At 38.3% G+C, this 25,331-nt stretch overlaps 1 protein-coding gene across 1 annotated transcript; it reads left to right on the top strand.

Annotated features, from left to right (window-relative positions):
* The first annotated feature begins 13,368 nt into the window (after positions 1-13,368).
* Positions 13,369-23,911, top strand: MED21 (mediator complex subunit 21). Its single transcript, XM_001362436.5, has 4 exons — positions 13,369-13,460; positions 20,156-20,270; positions 22,539-22,639; positions 23,370-23,911. Exons 1-4 carry the CDS (start codon positions 13,419-13,421, stop codon positions 23,544-23,546), a joined length of 435 nt encoding a protein of 144 aa, XP_001362473.1. The 5' UTR covers positions 13,369-13,418; the 3' UTR covers positions 23,547-23,911.
* The last annotated feature ends 1,420 nt before the right edge of the window (positions 23,912-25,331 follow it).

Consider the following 25,331-nt stretch of genomic DNA (forward strand, 5'->3'; position numbering starts at 1 on the left):
TTTATCTTGGTGTAGGGTGTGAGGTGTTGATCTATTCCTAGTCTCTCCCACACTGTCTTCCAATTTTCCCAACAGTTTTTATCAAATAGTGGATTTTTGTCCCAAAAACTGGGATCTTTGGGTTTATCATAGACTGTCTTGCTGAGGTCGCTTTCCCCCAGTCTATTCCACTGATCTTCCTTTCTGTTTCTTAGCCAGTACCAAATTGTTTTGATGACTGCTGCTTTGTAATATAGTTTAAGGTCAGGGACTGCAAGGCCCCCATCATATGTGGTTTTTTTCATTATTTCCCTGGATATCCTTGATCTTTTGTTCTTCCAAATGAACTTTGTTATGGTTTTTTCTAAATCAGTCAAGAAGTATTTTGGTAGTTTAATGGGTATGGCACTAAATAGATAAATAAGTTTGGGTAGGATGGTCATTTTTACTATATTGGCTCGTCCTATCCATGAGCAGTTAATGTTTTTCCAATTGCTCAAGTCTACTTTTAGTTGTGTGGAGAGTGTTTTGTAGTTGTGTTCATATAGTTCCTGTGTTTGTCTCGGGAGGTAGATTCCTAGGTATTTTATTTTGTCTAAGGTGGTTTTGAATGGGATTTCTCTTTCTAGTTCTTGCTGCTGAGCTGGTTGGAGATATATAGAAAAGCTGATGATTTATGTGGGTTTATTTTGTATCCTGCAACTTTGCTAAAGTTGTTGATTATTTCGATTAGCTTTTTGGTTGAATCTCTAGGATTCTTTAAGTAGACCATCATGTCATCTGCAAAGAGTGATAACTTGGTCTCCTCCTTGCCTATTTTGATGCCTTCAATTTCTTTTTCTTCTCTAATTGCTACTGCTAGTGTTTCTAGTACAATGTCAAATAGTAGAGGTGATAATGGGCATCCTTGTTTCACTCCTGACCTTATTGGGAATGCGTCTAGTTTATCCCCATTGCAGATGATATTAGCTGATGGTTTTAGATATATACTGTTTTATTATTTTTAGGAATGACCCTTCTATTCCTATGCTTTCTAGTGTTTTTAATAGGAATGGGTGTTGTATTCCAGGAACGTTTTAAGGTTTCTTTCTGTGGTGGTTGATGAAAATCTGGAAGTGGAGGCCATGTCCCTCTATGGTTCAGGCCTTTCTTCTTCACCCCATGTCAACTTAGGAATCCCAAACTTGTGGCCTAGTGGGATCTGATGAACCCCAATTTTAGATTGAGCTTGTAGATTGGAGACCCCAAAAGCTTGTCCTTGTTCCCTGTTCCCATGAGAATCTACCCTGAAGAGAAATGATAATCCTGGTTGGGTGAGATAAGCATATGCTAAAGACATTCTTTGTTTTAGGTAGCATCCCCCTATTGTATTAGAACCTTTCTCAGGAAGGTCAGACCTGGGCATGAACCATCCTTTAGTAACTATTGTAAGCAGCCCCCTTCTCTTGCACCCTAGCTTCTAGCTATGATTCTTTCCCCTAGCTTGATTGTATCTTGTCAGTGTAGTTTGAACACTCCCATTTTCCTTGTAGTTATAGTGATGTTTCCCAGTCATCTTTCCCTGCCCCTGGATTTCCCAAATGGTATATAAGTTCCCCAAATTCTTTTGTTCCTCGGAGTTGCCATCTAGCGTTGTGGCGCTCCCTAGGGATAACATCCCCAGAGTTCAGGGTTTGCACCCTGAAAAGGTTGTGGCGCCGACTCTGAGTAAAGGGCCAAATTGGACTTATCCCTATCCTGATTAAAGACTTGGTTTTTCTGACTATTTAATAGTTCTGTGTTATTTCCAAGTTAACACCCATTTGGGGTTTTCTTGGCAAAGATCTTGGGGCGATTTGCCATTTCCTTCTGCAGCTCATTTTATAGACGAGGAAACTGTGGCACGAAGGGTGAAGTGTGTCCAGGATCACAGGGCTAGGAAATGTGAAGCCAGATTTGAATTTAAGATGAGTCTATCTGACTCCAAGGCCAGGCTCTTTTCCACCTGGGGCCAGCTAGCTGTCTCCATGGGAGATGATAATGCTTCAGAAAAATAGGGATTATTTTATCCTGGCCCCTAGCCTGTAAATTCTTAGAATGTGTAACCCTAGAGCATACCACTTAGAAGAGATCCACTCCAAATCTCCCCTCTTTTTATAGGGAGAAACAGACTGAAAGTAAATGGTTACCTGGGGTGGCACATTAATAATACTGAGGTAGCATTTGAACTCAGTTCTGATCTTGACTCTCAGTCCCTGGACTTGCTCTGCTGTGCCACCTAGCTTTGACTTCTTGACCAATAGACCCACTGGACCAATTCACCAATTTCTTACACTCTATAAAGGAACATTCTTTAGTCATCTTATTTATAAATGTAAATTACATTTCTGCTAAAATCCAGAGGAACAACCCCAGCTATAAAATGCTCTATATTTAAGCAACAAGATAGATAGAAACTTCCCCAGATACAGAGTTGGCAAAAGGCAGTCACCTAAACAGTACTCAGTGGCAGGAAGCTTACATCAGAGAGCTCCTGGGCAAAATTACAGAATTATCCGTTTTCTTGGGCAACTTACCATGCCGTTTTTTCTCCTGTAGTTGGTCATAAGCTCTGGGCTTTCTTATCAGTAAAATGAAAGAGGTTGGACAGGAGCCTTCAAGTCCCTTTCAGGTCTGGTACTCACCTTTTGTTTATCTCCTGCTGTCACTCTCCCTTTTCCCAGCAGGCACTTGGTGTGAAATTGACTTACACTCTGGGCTGGCCATCACTCCATCCAAAGCCATTGTTCCTCAAGGTGGTCTCTTCTCTGAAAATAAATCAACAGCACTCTGTGTGCCTCTCTATGAATGTTTTTTTTTTTAAATGAGAATAATTTATTTTAGCCATTCTAGTGTTTATTTATTTTATGGGGGTTCCTCACTTCTCATTTTATATTTTATTTATTTGTCCTATTTGAAGTTTAAATTGTTTTTTTTTGTTTGTTTGTTTGTTTTGGTTCTGTTTGTTTTGCTTTAGTGCTCTAGGCAACTCCATGAATCTAAATTGCAGAGAAAGTGTGTTTCCTTGCCAGGTACCAGGAACAGTACCAATAGGGTCCCTCTCCCTATGGGCTTCTAGAAACTAAAACATATGGCACTTTAAAATTTGCAACGAGCTTTATATCTATTAGCTTATTTGGACCTCACATCAATTCTTCAAAGGATATTGTTATCCTTATTTGATAGATGAAAAAAATGGAGATAGATGAAAAAAAATCAGAGGTTTCTCATGGAATTCAAATACACATCTTCCAGGCTTTGAGTGTGGTATGAGGCAAGCAAGTTTAAGTGACTTGCCTAGGATAACACAGCTAAGATACTAGAATGGTTTGCCATTTTTTTCTCCAGCTCATTTTTCAAATGAGGAAACTGAGGCAAACAGGATTAAGTGACTTTTCTAGAATCACATAGCAAGGAATTGTCTGAGGCCAGATTTGAACTCCTGATACCAGCCTCAGCACTCTTCTCCACTAGGCCGCCCTAACTACCTTGTCTCCTTACCTCAAATTCCTTGAGTTTACTTTTTTTTTTTTACATTCTATTTTCTGGTTCAACAGCTACCCCAAAACTATCTGAAAGAGAAATAAAAGAGCTTCTGACAAGAAATCTGAGTGAGAGGGTAGATCTCAGAACTCCTCAGAAGTCTACTAAGAAGCATTTTCAGTGAGCCTATTTATTGTTTCTAAGGCAAAAGAGTGGTAAGGGCTAGGCAATGGGGGTTAAATGACTTGCCCAAGGTCACACTGCTAGGAAGTATCTGAGGCCAGATTTGAAGGATCTCTAGGCCTGGCTCTCAATCTACTGAGCTACCCTGCTGCCCCCAGCATGGTTACTTTAGCAAGACGGTTCCTCATTCTTTCAGAGCTAGAAGATGCTTAGATTGGCCGAATAGCTGGGTATTCCAACCAACCAAATAATTACATCTCATTTCTTATGAGTTTCCTCTGCTGGGGTCCCTGCCACCCCCAAGATGCATGATTGGTTACCTTCCATTTGGGGGTGATTTGGGTCAGGTCAGACTTCCCTAGTGGACAGTGTCCCCAGATTGAAATGAAGCCAATCATTGAATTGAAATTGTGTCCCCTCTCAGTTTTATGTATTTATTTTACTTTATAAAGTCCACATTTTATATGTGGGCAACTGGATAGTAAAGTGGATAGAGCACCAGGAGTCATGAAGACCTGAGTTCATACAAGCCTTAGATACTTGCTAACTAGGTGACCCTGGGCAAGTCTTTTTCCCTGTTTGCCTCAGTTTCCTCACCTGTAAAATGAGCTGAAGGAGGAAATTGCAAACTACCCCAGTACCTTTGCCAAGAATCCAAATGGGGTCATGAAGAGTTGGGCACAACTGAATGATAACAATAACAACTATATGCAAAATATCTCCTAACATCCCCAGAAAAGTATTTCAACATAGCACAAGGTTGACACATCTTGTGTTAATGAATACATACATATCACAGAATTATTTTCAAGGCAGCCAAGTAGCACAGTGGATGGAGTGCCAGGCTCAGAGTCAGGAAGACTGGAGTTCAAATGTGACCTCAGACACTTAGTAGTTGTATGACCTGGGACAAGTCATTTAACTCTGCCTCAGTTTCCTCATCTATAAAATGAGCTGGAGAAGGAAATGGCAAACAACTCCAGCATCTCTGCCAAGAAAAGCCCAAATGGAGTCATAAAAAGTCATGAAGACATATCATGAAGACGTGACTGACCAACAACAAAATGTTATGGACTTTCAAAAAATAACAGCTCAGGAGCAAGTAGGTGACTCAGTGGATAGAGAGCCAAGACTGGAGATGGGAAGTCCTAGGTTCAAATCTGGCCTCAGACACTTCCTAGCTGTGTGACCCCATTGCCTACCTAGCCCTTACTGCTCTTCTGCCTTAGATCCAATACACAATATTTATTCTAAGATGGAAGATAAGAGTTTAAAGTAATACTAGCTCATATTTTTATAATATTTTGATGACTTAGAGGGCTTTCCTTACCACAGTCCAATGAAGTAGTACAATGTTATTTCCAACTAAATGATGAGTAAACTTAGTTATTAAATAATTTAATAGCTAACTAGTGCTGGACCGGGCACTTGAGGCAGGCTTTAAGGGTCCAAGCCCAGTGCTCAATAAGTCCACCAAGAAGAATCTTAGAATTGGATAGAATTTGAGTAGATTAGCTGGGGATCCATTACCTCCACAAAGGACTTCTAAATCACTCCAGTAAGTTTGCCCTATTCTTAATTCACATCATCAGCTGAGCATTGACACCTCCTCCATAGCTTCTGCCTCTCTGGTTGTAGGGCAGAACCCTGAACTCCAATCTCCCTTGCGGAAGAGTCATGGAAAAGAAGGCTCCCTCCCACGCCTCATTTCCCACCCAGATGCCCTCACTGGCTTCATTATGCCACCCTTTTGGACCCGGTGCCTTACCTCTCCTCTCCCACCCCACCCAGGTTTCAGCTTTCTTTTCCCCATTGGATTGTAAGCTACTTGCAGGCAAGGATTGTCCTCCTTTCTCGTGTTTGTGCCCCCAGTACTTAGCACAGTGTCACAAGTGTTTATTGATTATGGACTGTCCACCATTTATTGTCAAGCTTTTGGAACAAGCCGTCTATACCCAAAGTCTTCACTTCTCTACCACATACTCTCTTGCCTGTCACATATAACTTGTTATCTAACCAACGTTCTCCCATTTTATATTAGTGAAGTTGATTCTCAAACTCAAGTACGAGAATTACTTTTTTCTTCATTTAATCAGAGTCAGTCTAATTATATTGAGCTTGTCAAGACCTCTGCTACTGATGGATGTGAAAATGGATCCAACCATTCTAGAGGACAATTTGGAATCATAAGGGAAAATCCATAGGGATTTATAAAATGTAAAGGAAAAATGTTCATATAGATAACACTCCATGTTGGTAGCTTGACTGTCCCTGACAGTTTTGTGTCATATGCATGCCTTAAAAAAAAAATCCTTACCTTCTGTCTTAGCATCAATTCGAAGACAGAAGAGCAGCAAAAATCAGGGTTAAATGACTACCCAGGGTCATACCTAGGAAGTATCTTAAGTCAAATTTGAACCCGGGTCCTCCTGACTCCAGGCTTGGTGCTCTATCCCCTGTGCTTTAGCTGCCCTTTTATTTACACACTTTTGATAAGTGTGCCATCTATAGCAAGATAAAAATGCTCAATATCGCAGGACCAGGTAGAGGTCCCTGAAGGACTCCACTAGAGATCTATCATGTTAGCACTGAACCATTCAACTGCCCTTTGAGTGCAGCCACCTAACCAGTTTTGAAGAGGATTGTAGAATTGGGTCCCAAAGCAAGTTTAAAGGTCAACTAATCCAGCCAATTCATCTTATAGATAAAGAAACTGAAATCTAGAGAGAAGGGAAATTCACCTGGCTAGGAGGGACAAGACTAGAGGGGGGGAAAAGTTAGGATTTATGGAAAGGTGAAAGAAAACTATTTGAAGATAACAATTCTGTAAGACTTCCAAAAAATATGGAAAACTAAACTACTGGAACAGCTAGGTGGCTCAGTGGATTGAGAGCTAGGCCTAGAAATGGGAAATCCTAGATTCAAATCTGGCTTTAAGCACTTCCTAGCTATGTGACCCTGAGCAGGTCACTTAATCCCAATTACCTAACTCTTACCACTCTTCTGCCTTGGAGCCAATACACAGTACTGATTCCAAGACAAAAGGTGAGGGTTTAAAATAAAAAAACTGAGGCAAAAGACTGGATTTTTAACAAAGAGACTCTTTTCTTTAGTTATTAATAATAATAATGTTTTGAATCCTTTCAGTCATGTATAACTCTTCATGACCCCATTTGGGGTTTTCTTGGCAAGGATAGTAGAGTGGTTGGCCATTTCCTTCTCCAGCTTATTTTACAGATGAGGAAACCAAGGCAGAGTTAAATGAGTTGTCCAGGGTAACACAGCTGTTAAGTATCTGAGGCTAGATTTGAATACAAGAAAATGAATCTTAAAAAAATAATTGAAATCATGAAGATGAGTCTTCTTGACTCTAAGCCTAGTTCCTATCCCCAGTGCCATCGAGATATTCAATAATAGCTAATGTTTAATATATACTTTATTTACTTATAAATAGCAATAACAATAACATTTATATACACTTTAATTTTTATATTTATATATTATATAATATTTATATACTTTAATTTTTGTTTTAGCAATAAATATTTATTTTAGTAATCACAATAACATTTATATACTCTTTAATTTTTATAATATGTAATATTTATATATACTTTAAGGTTTACAAAAAAAAATGTTATTTCCTTTTATCCTCAAAACAACCCTTAGAGGTGAGCATTACTATTTTCTCTATTGTATAGATGAGGAAACTGTAGCTGAGAGACTGCAACTTGCTCCAGGTCTCACCTAGTAAGTATCTGACACAGGATCTGATCTCACATCTTCCTGACTATACCAAGTAGCTGTCTCATTATCAATGGTCTCATGCAATAGAAGTCTATTTTCTTGCTTTGACAATAGTTCCAGTGAAGGTTATTTCCAGCTCCCCAATAATGGTGATTATCAAGAGTCCACAGACCAAGGGCTTGAAAGAAATTAGTTCCAGGCTAAAGGAAATTAGGCGACTTTTAAGTAAGAACTTTAAGGGGGGGGAAATGTTTTTCTTGCTTCTGATGATCAGGTTTGTCCACAGGGAAGAAGTCTAGTCGCAGGATGTTGTAGGTTGATAATGTTTTCATTTTAAAACTCCCCCACATTTGGTGGATTGATTGATTACTCGATGATTACTCAAATTCACCCAATGCATTTATAAAGAAGGTCCTAACGGATGTAACAGGCTGGGCATCACTGGGAAGGACAACCAGAATCAATGCTAGTCCTAGCTCCCCAAAGGAACCCTCTTGTTTAGATTCCACGTGTTCCCAGCTGCAGGGAGGGACTGATCATCTCAGGGCAAGACTGCTGCTGCCAAAGGAGAGGAGTCTAGAGGAGGCAGTTTATTAGAGAGAGAAGTGTGTCTCCTGCAGGCGAAGACAAGAACTTCATTCAATACGAAGGTGAGTAAGGAAGGGAGAATGATACAAGGAGAACATCTCTGGCTCTGGAGTCAAATTCCACCTTTGATGTTCACTGTGCATGTGATCTTAGGCAAATCACTTAACCCTCTTATGCCTCAGTTATCTCAGTTGTAAAAGGAGGAGGATGGGCTAGATGGCCTCAGAATTCCTGTCCCTTCTAACTCTGAATCTATGATCTTATCACATAATTCTTCAAGGTTCGCTAAGTGGTTTATATATCATCATTTGATCCTCAACAGCCCTGGAAAATAATATTAGTCCCATTCTACCCATGAAAAAACTGAGGCTGAGAGAGGATAAAAAACTTGCTGAATAGCACACAAAATGAGGTTTGTATTGTCAGTGGATTCAAACACAGGTCTCTCCCAGTCTCCAGTGCAATATTCTCCTCTATATACTATGCTGTCATAGTAAGGTAGATAGCTGTGGACTAGCTGGCAAAACATGTTGAAAACAGAGTTTGGACTTTAAAATGCCAATGTTAGAACGACTTAGTTCTTGAAGGAAGTAGGGATCTAGGATTAGAAATAGAGAGTTAAATTACAGGGAATGCTGTGTCTTTCTCTCTTTCTTTTTCTTTCCTTCCCTTCTTCCTTCCCTCTTTCTTTCCTCCCTCCCTCCTTTCTTTCTTTCTTTCTTTCTTTCTTTCTTTCTTTCTTTCTTTCTTTCTTTCTTTCTTTCTTTCTTTCTTTCTTTCTTTCTTTCTTTCTTTCTTTCTTTCTTTCTTCTCCTTTTTTTTTATAACTTTGTCTTAAATGAAATCTGATAGGTTTATCACTCATACAACTACATCATCAGGAACCAGATGAACTTGAACCTTATCTCTCCCTTATTTTCTATTCCCTCCAAACAGGCTTTTTTTTTCTCAGACTGGTGATTAGTATTTTTGGTACTCTTTAAAAAATGTTTCATTCAGCAGGTTGTATGTGTCAACAATATATGTTTTGTTGTTGAGTCTTTTCAGTCGTGTCTGCTTCCTCATGATCCCATTTGGGATTTTCTTGACAAAGATGCTGGAATGATTTGCCATTTCCTTCACCAGCTCATTTTACAGATGAGGAAACTGAGGCAACAGGGTTAAGGAACTTTCCCAGAACCACACATAGTAAGTACCTGAGGCCAATGTGAACTAACGAAGATGAGTCCTCCTGATTCAAAGCCCAATGCTCTATCCATTGAACCATCTAGCTGCCTCAATTTTATGTGTGTGTACATAAATACATCTCATTTATACTTTCTATACATATATAATATATGCACTAGGAGTGTATGTGTAACAGTCTTACTCCTGAACTTTAGTCTGAAATAATTATTTATTGGACATTTTAAACAGAATGTCCTTGAGACATTTCAAGTTTATTAATTTCCTTCTCTTCTTTTCCTAACTTTATTTCTAACACCCACCAGTCTTATAGTTTATAGCCTCAGTATTATCCTTGGCTCCTTCCTCCCTCACCTCTTTTAAAGTAGGAGGAAAGGTCCTCTGCTAAGAGGGTGGATATAAAGGGTAGTAGTGAGTGCTTTAGGAGAGAAAATAAGGTTTGGAATAAATACAAGTATTCCTTCCACATTGAGACTTTCCCATCACAGTTTTGAATGTGGTTCAGCATAAGAAATTAAATAGGAATTTGGGGGGAATTTTGTGGAAGTAGCAAACAACAAAGAAAAAGTTTATTTGTTACCTAACATTGACCTAAATATAGCCTATGATTAAATACTTGACCCAGATTTTATAATAAATAAAGTACTGTAAATGCCTCAAAAAAAAAAAGACAAATTCAAACTTCTCTGATATGAAGGGAAGGTCAAACAATTTTACTCCAATTTTTCAGACCTTGGGGACATTGTATCCCTAACCCCATAATGTGGAAAGGATACCTGTATTGTGGAGAATAATCAGGACCTGGGTATGTGAACATTTTCTCCACTATTTTTAACAGCAGGCAAAGGAGCAGGGAAAATGTTGAATGGTGAGTGTAAACCAGATTAGGATTTTGTAAAGATGAGAACAGCAAACAAAAAAGAGGCAAAGGCTTCTAAGATAGAAGGCATGATATAGTTGAAGTGGTTAACCATAAAATTAAGACAAGGAAGAAAAGTTAGAGCAAAAGTGATATACCAGGAAAATGGAGTGGAAAAGAGTGGCTGGAGGACTGGTTTAGAAGGGAGATAAGGAGAGGAAGAGATAAATAACCAAGATTTATGATCAGAGGGAGGAAATTCTATACTGAAGATCTCAGAGCCAGCATAGTTAAGAGAGCAGATGAGATCAAAAGTATAACCATCTCTACTTGTGGCTGAGATGGAATGAAGGCATAGGTCACAGTTAGGAGGAGGATGAATTGTAATGCTAGTACAATCGATGAGGTATCAACATGAATATTGAAGTTTCCGAGAACAACAGCAGGGGTTAGAGTGGAGAGGAAAACTTTGAGCTAGGCTGCAGCCTCTTTAAAGATTAGATAAATGTCCTACAAGGATTTTGATAGGTTGATATTTAGAGATGTAGTGAACTTCAAGAGAGAGAAAAGGAGATGGGAGGAGAAGGAAGGAAAAGGAAAAGAGACAGAGAAATTGCTGAATGATTAGAGGAGATTCTGGAAGTGTCAGAAAAAAGAACAGAGAATAGAATTCCCTCCTCTTCTTTCCTTGTAAGTCAAGGAATAGGAGAGAAAACACCTTTAAGATCAGAGAAGGTAACAAGGAAATACTGTGTCTTCTTTCTTTCAACAAATTTCCACTTGTTTTCTAGTTATATGATTCATGTTGTTTTCCCTCTCCCCACTCCCAGAGCTGACAAGCAATTCAGTCTGGGTTATACATGTATTATATCAAGCAAAACACATTTCCACATTACTCATTTTTGTAGGTGAATAATCTTATAAAACCAAAACCCCAAGTCATATACTCAAATAGTGAAGTGATAAATCGTGAAATTTCATCTGCATTTCTACTCCAACCATTCTTTCTCTGTGGGTGGATGGCCCTGGATCATGTTTTGCTGTTAGTAATGCTGAGCTACTCAGCTTCCCCCCATCAGTCCAATTCTTGAACAAAAGGAATCCCCACCACATGATAATGGATAACCTACCTCTGCTTATACAAACCTCAGAGGAGGTGGAATCCATCTTATCTTGAAGCTATCCATTCAAATTTTGGACAGTTATAGCTATTGGAACAGCTAGGTAGCACAGTGGAGTTTGAAAGACTCATCTTCCTAAATCCAAACCAGGTCTTGGACCCTTCCCAGGTATGTGACCCTGGGTAACTCACTTAACCCTCTTTGCCTCAGTTTCCTCCTTTGTCAAATGAGCTGGAGAAGGAAATGGCAAGCCAGTCTGTGTCAAGGAAACCGGGTCATAAAGAATCCAACATGACTGAACGACAATATACTTAAACTCTTAGATTGTTTCCTCATTTTAAGGTGGGGATTCCTTTTGTTCAAGAATTGGACTGATGGGGGGAAGCTGAGTAGCTCAGTGGATTGAGAACCAGGCCTAGGGAGGTCCAAGGTTCAAATCTGACCTCAGACACTTCCCAACTGTGTGACCCTGGGCAAGTCACTTGACTCCCATTGCCTATTAAAAAAAAAAAAGAATTAGACTGATGATTGCTGAGATTCCTTGCAGTTCTCAAATTCTGTTACTGCTATTTTTGTAGAGGTAAGAGGGAGAGTGAATAATCTCTTATGATTTATGGTTTTCCTAATTAGTTTTGGTGAATTGATGTTTGCAATATTTTCCTTAATATTTTCCCATTGGTGTTTAATAAGACTCAGACCATTTTAGTTTACAGTTTCTTTTTTCCAGGTTTGGGCATCAAAAGTTGTTTGCTTCATAAAAAGAACTAGGTAGCGTACTGTGACAATTAAAAATTTTGAGAGGCTGGCTTCTGGGTAAGAAAATCATTTTATTGATAAGGTTAGCAATCACCAATAAATTAATTGGTCAACGATCTCTCTCCAACAGTCCCCTTGTGCATATCTATAAATCTATTTTTCATTATTAGTCATTATTCAGTCTCTCCTTTGGACATCCCAAGACATCTCTAACTGTTGAATAGCCAATAAGGAAGTAATCCATCAAAACCCTCAACCCCTCCCAATTTCCCTGGTTATCCAGTACTGGTCTCTTGCTTCCAACACCAAGGGAAAAAAATTGAGTTCTTCCAGTCAAGACTGACCTCTGTAATGATTTATTTTAAAACTCTTACCCTCCGTCTTAGAATCAATGCAGAAGAGTGGTAAGGGTTAGGTAATGGGGGGTAAGTGACTTGCCCAGAGTCACACAGCTAGGAAGTATCTGAGGATAGATTTGAACCTAGGACCCCCTGTCGCTGGACCTGACTTTCAATCCCCTGAGCCACCCAGCTGCCCCCCCTCTGTAATGATTCTTAAGCCACTGAAGGACTCGATTGTGAAGGAGCATCTAGCATAAGCTGGTTCTCTTTATTAAGTAAGATGGATCTAATAATTTCCCTTTCTATCTACCAGGCTCTAGGGTGAGGCATTCCTTTACATTTCCAGGATCAAAGGAATGAGGGATGACTCTGAACCTTAATTCAGAACTCAGGAATAGAAATAATTCAATATATTAAAAAAGTAAATCCTTTTAATACTATCTCTAGATGTGTGTAACATGGAGATTGCTTGTTCTTTAAAAGGTTGGAAGAATTCATATGTGAATCTGATCCTCATGAATGACTTTTCTAACGCTGCCTTCTGAATTTGGTATATTTAAGTAAAAGGCTAAGCAATTGGAGTTAAGTGACTTGCCCACGGTCACACAGTTAGGATGTGTCAGAGATCAAATTTGAACACAGAACCTCCTGTCTCTAAGCCTGGCTCTATCCACTGAGTCACCTACCTGCCCCCAGTAGTTTCGACTGGAACGTGATCAGATGCAATAGAAAAGTCGGTGCAGCTACATTTTGAATTGGAAGACTAGCTGTGAATGCTGACTCCGTCGCTTTACCATCTCTTTGAACTTGGGCAAATCACCTCACCTTCATTTCTTCTCCAGCAGTAGGAAGGGAACAGGAGTAGATAATCTGGGGACCTTTTCATGCACTACACCTAAGATCTTAGGTCCGAAATAATGCTAGATAATGCATATTAAGCGCTTAAGAAGTGTTCATTGCAGTGCAAAGAAGACAGCTCCTAGTCCCAATTAGTTTATATTCTAAAAAAAGGAAGAATTCACAACTAAACTAGCTCCCGGTCCCAATGGCCCCGCCCCCTTTCCCGGAGATCGGCCGCATGATTGGTCGCCCGCGCCGTCCAATCAGGCGGGAGCGGGCTATAGGAAGGGCTGCGGCTTAGGCGTCTGCGCCGACAACATGGCGGATCGTCTCACTCAGCTTCAGGACGCCGTCAACTCGGTGAGGAAATGGCGTTGGGCTTACCCCCTTTCCCCATGCTTTTTTTGCCCCCGTTCGCCGGCGGGTAACGGGGTACCCTGATTGTGGCATTTTCTTTCTCCTCCCGCAGTGGCCGGGGCTGAAGCCGGAGAGAAATAGTAACGCCACCGCCGCCAGGCCCGGAGCCCCGAATGGGCTGACCCAGACTTTGTTGGGGGTGGGGGAGCGCCAAAGGGGAGGGACCGCGGTTTCTAGCTAGCGACCAACCAGAAACATCGTTGCCGCCGGCTCTCTACCTCTGATCTGACCCTGTTGCAGCCTCTTTACGCTGTTGGGGAGGGGAAGGCCGAGTTTAGGTCCCGGGCTGGAAGAGGAATCTGCAGGCCGTCCGGGGGAGGGAAGGATCGCTGCTGCCCCTTAGCTGGCTCCTGTTGAATGGTGCTACACGCCCCTCCCCCAAGATACAGGCTTGGATCTTGAGGAGGATTTTGTTTAATAGCCTTAGCTCATTCTTACTGACGTTCAAGGCTCTCAAAGAAGGCCCAAGATATCGGTCCACAGCCAAATCAGTTGTCTCCTTTCCACCCCACCTACTCTCCGAGGAACAAGCCTGCTATGTACCAGACACTGTGCGAAGCACTTTACAGATGTTAATTATTTTTTAAGCTCCTACTCTGTGCCAGGCACTATGTAAAGCACCTTTCAAATGTTTAATAATAAAGTCTTCTAGTGCCAAATACTTTACAGATGTTAATCAATGATCAGTAAGCATTTGTTAAGCACCTTCTATGGACGAATCACTGTTCAAAGAGCTATTATTGGGAGGTGGGAGCTATTATGATACCTCCTCCCCCTCTTTTACGATGGAAAAAAACTGAGGCATACGAATTAAGTGACTTGCCTGGATTTATACAACTCTGTAAGTTTCTGACATAGAATTTGAACTCAGGTCTTTATCACTCTTAAAAAGCTTGTTAACTTTTAAGGTCTCTAAAACCCCTTTACACCTTGTCTTCTTGTCTCTGTTGGTCTAAGAGGGCCATATGTATTGGTGATTTAAAGCTAAATAACCCTTAATGTGAATAAGCCTTATATGTGTTTTCTCAGTTGGTTTTCAGTAAAAATATTGAGATGGTTATTATTAGTGTTAGCTGCATCTATTGACTGGATAGATGCTGGGCCTGAAATCGGTAAGATCTGTTGTTGCATGGTTTCAGTCTCCTCTCTGACTCTGTGACTCCGTTTGGGGTTTTCTTGACAAAGATACTAGAGTGCTTTGCAATTTCCTTCTCCAGCTCATTTTCCAAATGAGGAAACTGAGACAAATGTGTTAAGTGACTTGCCTGGGGTCACACAACTAGTAAAGTGTCTGTGTTCAAATTTGAATTTAGGAAGATGAGTCTTCTGAGACCCAGCACAGTGTGACTCTGGGCAAGTCATTTAACCTCAGTTTGCCTCAGTTTTCTCAATTGTAAAATGGGAACAATAATTGCATCTTTCAGAATTGTTAGATTAAAATGAGATAATACATATATTTTAAAAGCTCTTATCACAGTGCCTGGCAAGAGGTAGACCTTTATCTCCATTTTAAAAATAACTGACATTGAGACAGAGATGTTAAATGACTTCCTCATCAGTGACTGATTTGAATTCGTCTTCCTGACTCCAAGTCTAGTATTTTGTCAACTAGTCATCTAGCTTCCAGTTAATTAGGCTTGCTGACTAGTGTGACAACAATTTGAAGAACTTCAGTTCTTGATAATTGAAGTGTGATTGTTTAGCCAAGATTAATTTGGAGATAGCACTTGTCAACTTGACCTTATTTTGAAACATAATTTTACATGTAAAAAAAAAACATAGGTAGAATTGATTAATATGAGCCATAGTCCTCAGAAGGGAGCCTGTGGAAATTGAGTTAAAGTTATAGGGCCATTCATTTGACAGATAATAAGTATATACTGTCTGCATAGCACTACTAAGTTATATAAAAGATGTAAAGATAACAGACGCAGTTCTTTCCTTCAAAGAACGTAAAGTTTAATTGGAATAAAACATACACACATTAAAAAATAACAGTATAAAACATTGATTAAATGCTAACATAAATACTCTTCAAATAAGTCTTGAAATGTTGACAAAGTAGAGAGACTCTTGCTTGTTCAAGAGGTGCAGAAAGGGTTAATGGAGCCTGACTGTAGCACAGTATTTATTTTGAGGAGTAGTGGAAATATTGGTTAGGTAAGAGATTATTGAGAGCTTTGAAAGCTCAACTAATGTATTTGGATTTTATCCTAAGGACAATAGGAAACTATTGGAAGATTTTGATCACAGTGGTAACATGATAAAAGTTACGTTTTTAAAAGATTAAATTCTAGTGGTATACTGCATAGATGGAAGGAGTGTGAGACTAGAAACATTAAGAATCTATTGCAGCAGTGCAGAAATAAGCAGATGATTTAGTAGTTGGAATGGAAAATAAAGGACAGATATGAGATGTTTTGGAGGAAAAATTAATTTTTGTTTAGTCTTTTCAGTTGTGTCTGACTCTTTGGTGACCCCTTTTGGGATTTTTTGACAAAGATATCAGAGTGGTTTGCCATTTTATTCTCCAGTGGATTAAGGCAAACAGATGTTAAATGACTTGACCAAAGTCACACAGCTAGTAAGTGTCTTGAGACCAGATTTGAATTCAGGTTTTCCTAATTACAGGTTCAGCACTCTATCTACTGAACTGCCTTTCAGCCCTGAAAAATTAATAGTATTTGTTCATTTGATTGAATGTAAAAGAGGAGAATCATAGGATTATAGAGGTAGAGCCAGATCTCAGAGGCTGTCACAAGCTCAGATATGAATCATCAGTGACATGGCAGCCAAAAACTCTAAAGTGACTTTAAACTTCATTAATAGAATAATCATTTTAAAACTTAAAGGGAATTAGAGGTCATCTAGTCCAACCAACTCACAACAGAGCATAAATGGTTTATCTAAGGTCTCATATGTAGTCAGTAGCATCTAACTAGTAGTTGTGTTGTATGATATTATAGTCAGACCACATCTGGAAATTTGTATTAATTCGTGGGTATTCATTTTTCAGAAGAGCATTGAAAATTTTTAGGATGAAAAGAATTATCCAGTAAGGAAGATCTGAGTTCACATCTGACCTCAGACACTTAATAGTTGTATGACCTTGGGCAGGTTACTTAAACTTATTTTTCTTAATCCACTGGAGAAGAAAATGGCAAACCACTCCAGTATCTTTGTCAAGAAAACTACATGGACAGTATAGTTTACAGGGTCATGAAGAATTTTAACAAGGATTATGAAGAGACTGAAACTGAAATGAGTTGTCTTAAGAGACTGTGGGTTCCTTGTATTACTGAAGGCCTTCAAGTGAAAGCCAAATAACTGTTTGCTAATATTGTTTAATCTAGATGACCTCTGAGATCCCTAGGTCCTTTCTGACTCCTAAATTCTGTGACTCTTAGGTTTAGAATCTGGTGGCTGACTAGAGAATGATCTTAGTGGTATCATTGATAGACACAGGAAAGTCAGAAAGGGGAATTGGTTATATGTGGGAAGATGATTTGGACATACTGAGTTTATAATGCATTTAGATGAAGCATCCAAATTGAAACATCTAGTAGGCAATTTGAAATAGAAGCTTGGAGCTTGGTTGAGAGAACAGGGCTGGAAGAAAGTTGGGAGTCATCAGGCTAGAGATGGCAGAGAGCAGTTAGGTAATTCTGTCACCCTGAAGATGTCTAAATAAGAAGAGAGTTAAGAAGTCTGTGAACAACATTTATGGGTGTAGCCTCCCGGCCTGCGAGAGGCTACAAGGGTGAGAGAGAAGATAGAGATAGAGTAGAAGTTTTTATCCCGCGAAGGGCGTGAACGAGCCGACTTTAGAGATGTGAATAACCGAGTCAGTAGACAAATATTATTTGTATGAGCCCACAGCTAAGCTCCGACCACTGAGTGTTATCCAGGCTAAACCACCCAATGATCTCAATTTAACACTATACTGGTCAGAGGATAATGCTAGCTCAGATGGAAAGGAGATCGGAAACTACAGGAGATAGATAATGCTAGGTAGCATTAGGAGAAAGAGAGGAAGTAAGGCAGGCCTGGCCCAAAGACCAGGCCTTAGTGAGAAAGATAGAGAGGAGAGAGAGACAGGTGAGAAGATCCTCCTTATCAAACCTGTGGATGCTCTTCAAGTGGGCGGAGCTGACTGAGGCTCATTTATTTATAGTCTTGACAGCTCAATACATATTGAACAGTTATATGATACCTCAATACATATGGATGAGTTACCTGGGGTATTCCCATTGGATAATGCAACTTATGACAAGGTGAAGGTGGGGTTATTATCCTCAGGTGAGTGGGACAAAGGAAGGCAAGGTTTCTTCAGCCACGCTGGGAATAGAGCTCATTGCCATGCGCAGGATGGCCATGTGCTCACTCACAATCCTTGTCTCCCCATAATGTCTATGGGCTGGACTGCTACAATGGGTACCTAAGTGACTTCTTCCAGCTGCCTTTTTACCATTTATTTTTGTTACTATCCTAAACTATGTCATAAAGCTGCTTGGATGAAACATACATGAGGCCTGTTTTGTATAATTCCAGGGCAGTTGATTGGTGCTTGCCTAAAGTTAGAAAGATTTTAAAATTAGAGTTGCTATGGGAAATGATGAGAGAAGCAGTCATTTAAAAAAAAAAAATATATATATATATATATATTTTTTTTTTTTTTAAGTATTTTTACAAGGTTACATGATTCATGTTTTCTTCTTCCCCTCCTTCAGGAGCTTACAAGCAATTCCACTATGTTATACATATATTATCACTCAAGATCTATTTCCATATTATTTTTTTGGTAATAGAGTCACCTTTTAAAACCAAAACCCCAAATCCTATACCCATATAAACAAGTGATAAATCATTTGTTGTTTTTTTCTTTGTTTCTACTCCCACAGTTCTTTCTCATGTCTCTTGAGATTGTCCTGGATCATTGCATTGCTATCAGCAGCAAAGTCTATTACATTTGATCGTCTCATAATGTTACAGTTACTGTGTATAATGTTCTCCTGGTTCTCCTCATTTCACTCTGCATCAGATCATGGAGATCTTCCCAGTTTTTATAGGAATCAAGCAGTTCATCATTCTTTATAGCAGAATAGTATTCCATCACCATCATATACCACAAATTTGTTTAGCTATTTCCCAATTGAGGGACACTCTCATTTTCCAAATTTTTTTCCACTACTAAGTGTGGCTGTAAATAGTTTTGTACAAACATTTTTTTTTTTAAATCTCTGGTGTACAAACCTAGTAATGGTATTGCTGGATCAAAGGGTATACATTCTTTTAAAGCCCTTTGGACATAATTCCAAATAGCCTTTCAGAATGGTTGGATCAACTCACAACTCCACCAGCAACGTATTAGTGTCCCAATTTTGCCACATCCCCTCCAACATTTATTATTTTCCTTTACTGTCATAGTGACCAATCAGTCAGAGTCATTTTTAAGAAAGAGTTGGACTTGGGAAGAATCTTGAAGTTCTGAAACTTGAGTTTGAGTGCTGATTCTGGCATTTAACTTATCTTGATAACCCAGGGCAAGACATTTAAGCCTGTGTGTTTCTTCATCTTCAAAATGGAGGTAGTCCTCACTTAGAATTGTAAAACTCTAGAAATATGAGTTGTTAGTAGTAGTAGTAGTAAAGAGTAGTATTCTTTCTTGACCTTTTAGCTCATAATCATGTTGGTATTCATCTTAGTGATTGTAGTGCTTTCATAGAGAATAAAGGAAGGTATATTTTAAAATCATTCTTTCATACTTTTTTTGCATATTTCTTCACTTGTATAACTTTTTTATAGAAAGGAAATGCTGCTGATTAAAATAAGCTGATTTATTCAAAATGACTTTTTAAAAGTTTATCAGTACTTACAGTGTTTTTTTCTAGACTATGCCCAAAGAAAATGCTGTTTCCAGTATCCTTAAACTTTTCAAAAATAATTCTGAGTCTTGTGATTGAAGAAATAGGGGCAAAGAAAAATTGGGTCTGCAAAGCAAGGAGAGCTCAGAACCTTTGCAACACACAAATCATTGGAGGATGGGAGAAAGAGTTCCAGGGAAGTTGGAAAAAAAAGGGACAGTTGGACCCCAGCTGCCTGGAGTTCATTTTCTTCTTCTGCCTAAGGGTGGCTGAGGACAGATCCTCTCATCTCTTCTCTGGCCATTACCTTACTACTTCTACTGTGAACTGAAGGAATAGTCTTGCCCAGAAGAGAACCTGGCAGAGTTATTGCCATCTTTTTCTCTGAAAATATTTTATTTATTTCTTTTGAAGAGACTTATTTTTCAAAGCCTTCAATCAGTGTTATAATTCTGATTTAGGGACATCCTTTTTCCTCCTTCCTGATCCCACCCATATCTCCTCCTCAAAAGAATAAAAGATCCTTTAATTAAGGAAAGTAATTTGAAGGATTATTGTTACTAGAGAGAAGAATCACTTTACCATCTGTGAAGGAAATCTCCATTAGGCTTGCTCAGTGGAAAAAGAATAGGAAGTGGAAAGGGGAGGGGCCCAAGATTCAGCCTCTTTCTTTTGCTTACTTACTGGTGTAACTTCTGTTGATTTTCCCCAATTACATTTCACCAAGTTCCCTCTCTAATACAATCTCTTAATTTTTTTGTAATCTGTTTCAAGCTTGCAGATCAGTTTTGTAATGCCATTGGAGTGTTGCAGCAATGTGGTCCTCCTGCTTCTTTCAACAATATTCAAACAGCAATCAACAAAGATCAACCAGCAAATCCTACAGAAGGTAGGATTTTATGTTTTAATTTAACTTAAACTTTTTTAGTAAGGTAGGAAATTATATATACTTTTTCAGAAGATCAAAAATTATTTTTTATTGACTTAAAATGTGTGAAACTATTTAGGTATATTTGTAATGGCTTATATATCAGTCTTGTAAGATGTTTTTTGTGAGATTTCTCTGAATGTTCTTTTATAGAGTTACAACATGATGATCTACTCTTAGGTGGACAGGTTCTCTTAACTCTGTCCTGTAATGATTAAGTAGATTTGTGTTTCTCTATATGCTCAGTCCAGCTGAGCATCATTTTAATAACAATAGTTATGGTGAAGGGTACAGCCTGTAGCTGTGAAGAAGCATTGAGATCATGGTTTAGTGCCATGTCTTAACCAATTGAACTAACCAGCCATAAATTAATATTGTAAGGTAGATTATTGTTATTTCCATTTCATCTAGATGAGGGAAGTATACTTGTTCTGATTCTTGTAGTGGATCAGAAACCTAATATTTGGTCACACCTTAATGCTTAATGAGTCACTTTTCTATTCTTCTGAGTGGGACCTGGGACAAAGGACCAGGAGAGGGAAGAGGGAAGAATTTTAACCTTTCATGCTATTTCCGTCTGTTTTAATTAAAATAAATTTTTAAAATTAATGTCTTTTGTTTTTATATCACATCTGTTTCCAATCTATCCTTTCCCTGGAAGTCCTCATAACAAAGATGAAAAAGAAAGAGGAAAAAGTAGTGAATAAAATGAACCAACACTGGCCATTATAAGGATGATATTAGAAAATAAGTTTTGTTTTATTAGTTTATTGTTTTTATTAGTTTAAGGATAAAAAGTAGAGTGCTGGCTTGAGAAAGAACTAGAGTTTGAAGCAGAGCTGAGAAAGCATGTTGATTTCAGATGTTGTTAGTTATAATCATTTTTCTGTGTCAATTACTCTCTCTGGCAGTTGGCAGAGACACACACTCAGAGATTCTCTCTTAAGGGCTGGAGGAGGTAACATCTTTGCCTCTCTCTCTGAGGGAAAGATCTGAAGGAGCTCAGTGTTTTCCTTTCTCAACTTGGGAAACACTATTGATTATCTATTGCGATTTTTATAGATTGATTTAACACTTGAGAAGACCAAAGAAAAGCCTGGTCTTTGGTTCGGACTCTGGGTGTGTTAAGGCTCAGAGTCTTAACCTGATTCTTGTTGAGACTCAACCAGCTAGCCTTTGCTATTTTAGAATTTGAAGACGAAGTTAAGATTTATAAGGATAAGGTAGTTTTTATTTAGATTACACCTATCAAAAGTATTCAAACAGTTTTGAACCAATATTAGTGAGTTTTTCCATCTCTTTTTATGTAGCTTGCCATTTATTATTTTTACACCATGTCTCACAGTGTAAGAAATATTCCACATCAATGACCTCTTTCCCCCCTACAACTTTTGCAATTAAAGGAAGATTTTCTGTTTTAATAAGTGTTTTGTCTTCTTTAAACAAATTTAAGAGATTTTTTTGAAATGGCCCCGGACTGGGTATGATAAAAGGTGAGTTTACTTATTACAGTAGCTAAATTTCAACTAATTCTGTTTCTTGTATTTCATGGTATATGTGATCTAATCAACATGGATATTTATTCCAATGCTGAAGATTTCAACCCTTCCATACTTTCTCCTGTGTACTCTTCTCTTGATTTTCCCTTCAATTTTCTGTAGAGGCTATACGTAACATGCTAGTGGCCTTATGGTTCTTGTCACATTATTTGGTTATCTGGGTGGTATTTGTGTGGCCCATCTATTATCTCATTTTTGATACATTTTTGGCCCATTTCCTATTCTGGTCAGACAAGATTTTTAAAATCTCTTTTGCCCTGTATTTTGTATGCTAGTAATATTCTCTAGTCTATTTACATCTACCATGTATGCAATTCTCCATTCTTTGTGTGTCCTGCCATCTTCCTTCCTTGAACACTGGGATATATATTAGTTATTTACTGACATGTATCAGAAGATTTTAATGTTATTTAGATAGTGTATATGATAACTTATTTTGGACACTGTGTCTGATAGATTTGCTTTTAATTCCTAGATATACTTAATAGCAGTAAATATTATTTTAGTTAAAATAATCTCAGTAAGCTTTAGGCATTGAAATTAAATTTTGCAGATTGAGTATAGGAAGACAATGATTTAGGCAGTCAGTTTAATTAACTTAAAATGTGTTTGGTTTCTGAGAGCGTTAGGTACTCTGTAATTTCCTAATTGAGTTAAATTCTTTCTGCAGAATATGCCCAGCTCTTTGCAGCATTAATTGCACGAACAGCAAAAGACATAGACGTTTTGATAGATTCATTACCTAGTGAAGAATCTACAGCTGCTTTGCAGGTAAGATTTTTTTCCTCTTCCCTTAAGACGTGAATGCTTAGCAATAAAAAATTTTCTAAACAAGATGAATACCTTTTCTTTTAGTATTTAAAGTCTAGCATATGAGAGATTTGAGGGCAAACCCCATTAAGATGAGAATGATAATTTTTGTCAAAATTTCTGTTTCCCAAGCTAACATCCCATTTTTGGTGACTTTCTCTGGGTTTACGTACTATTCAAATGCTCATGCATCGGCTAACTCGCTCATCATGGGAAGGCACCTTTCTCACCCTAAATGTCCTCATCCTTAAAATGGGGATGATATTAGCAGTGTATTTCATAGGGTTGTTATGAGGAAAATACTTTGAAAACCTTAAAGCCCAATGTAAAGGTGTGTTATTTTCTCTTAATAAAAGATGTGAATAGAAGAAAATTCTGCATGTGGTAATATGTTGATATTTTAAAATGATGACTAGGGGCGTCACCAGTTGTTAGGCTATATTTGCTTGTAGAGATTCTTAGTTTTTGAAAAACTATATAGCCAAGTTTGCTGAGTATATAAAAATAAGTTTTTCATATTGACTAATTTTGTTGTCCTCCCAAGTCTATGAAATTACATTGTATGGAAAACCATTCAGATTAAAAACATATCAATTTATTGCTGTGTTCTTTACTTTCAACCTTCATTAATCATCAGTTTTTCTACCCCCCTTTTCATTCTAAAGACACTGATTTGCATTTTATTTTTAAGGCTGCAAGTTTGTGTAAGCTGGAAGAGGAAAACCATGAGGCTGCTACATGCCTTGAAGATGTTGTTTACAGAGGAGATATGCTTTTAGAGAAAATACAAAGTGCACTTGCAGACATTGCTCAATCACAGTTGAAGACAAGAAATGGTACTCACAGCCAGTCTCTTCCAGACTCTTAGCACCAGTGTCCATACAGCATGTGGCTGAAAAATTGAACTGTTTTTACAACTTAAGTTCTTCATCAACTTTAGATGTGGATTGTACCAACGTTTGCAAAAAAAAAAACAAAACATAAAGCACTGTGACATGACTTCTCTTTAGTAATTCTGAACAATCTGCCCTTGTCACTTTTGATATAGAATAAACCTTATAAAATGCTAAGTTGTGGTAAGTTTGTAAGCTTTAAACCATTTTGTTGTCATTGTTGCCATTATCTGTATAAAGTCAAATTTCCTTTTGCTTATTGAAATTAACCTTGCTTTCAAGGTTTTATATATTAATATAGTAAAACTAGAGTCCTCTATAAAGTCCCATGTTGAAACAATTTGCTGTCTTATGTACTTGTTTCTCTTAGATTGTAAATTCCCTTAAGAGTGGGGAAGGGAAAAGGAAAGGAATAAGTATTTATTAATGCCTACTAAATGCCAGGCACTGTGCAAAGGATTTTACAAATATCTCATTTAGATAAAACATGAGGACCCTATTCTATCTAATTTTTGTATCTTCTGGGGCATCCAACATATTACTCTGCACACATTAGGCACTTGTGTTTACTGATTTTAATTTGTTCCATAGGTTCTGCTCGATTTAAAACCAAAATTTTAAAATAGATTTTTATTGATCTTTTTTATCTTTACATTGCCTAGGGTTTTCCCATATCCTTTCACCTCCCTCCTGCCGGTCATCCCTTATAATAATTCCTTTAAAAGGGGAGGGGAATGTAGCAAAACTTTTCGTTACATGGAAAAAAATCTGATGTGTAGTGTTGTATAGAACATTACAGTAGGAACCTCCTCATTTTGCTAGTTATTTGCCCTACCTCTTCCCACAAAACCATTTCTAACCTTGTCTAAGTTTTAATTTGTTCCTAATGTTTCGCATTCCTTTCTAGCTCTTATTCCCTTCATGCCCACATAACCTTCCATGTTATCGCCACATCTGTTTTCCCAAGACTTTCCTTTGCTCTGTCCTATTTCTGTGTTATCTGGGATTTCCATTCTTAGGCTCTTCTCTCTTCTGCACCCATTTCTCACTTTTTACCTACATCACTTTAAATTGAACAGTTACAAATTCCTACATGATAAATGTGCTATAGGAGTTTTTAGAAGGGAGGGATTTCTTCCAGTCTTGGAAAATTCCATAGAGAAACTAGACCTTAAAGATTTTGATATGTAAGGAGGGTAGTGAAAAGGAATAGAAAGGTAATTTGGATCCAGACTATAGCAGTCCTTGAATGCCAGGCTAAAATGTATGGACTTCTGGCATTCTGAAGGCTTCTCATTTGAAAGTAAAATCATCCACTGTAACTCCAGCTGCTTAATGGTCATTATCCCATTGGATTTCCAAATTCAACATATATAAAATAGAACTTTATCTTTCAGAATCTAACCCTCTTCTAAACTTACCTGTGAGGACACTACTATCCTTCCTAACTTTTATGATATCCTCAACTCTTTACTCTCCTGTGCCTCCCCATAACCAAATTCAGATTCTCATCACTTTCCACCTCCCTTCCTGCAATAGCCTAGCTGACTTTCTGGACATCTGCATTCACCTTCTCTTGCCTGGAATTGGATCTCCCCAAACTATATGGCCATTTCCAAAACATACTGCCTAGCATGAATTCCTTTCCCCTCTCTAGTTTCCCTTTATGTGTTTTTCTCCCCAATAAGAATGTATACTTGGGGCAGCAAGGCAATAAAGTAGATAGAGGGCTAGGCTTGGAGACAGAAGGTCCTGGGCTC

The sequence above is a fragment of the Monodelphis domestica genome, chromosome 5, assembly GCF_027887165.1.
Source record: "Monodelphis domestica isolate mMonDom1 chromosome 5, mMonDom1.pri, whole genome shotgun sequence".
NCBI classification, from domain to species: Eukaryota; Metazoa; Chordata; class Mammalia; order Didelphimorphia; family Didelphidae; genus Monodelphis; species Monodelphis domestica.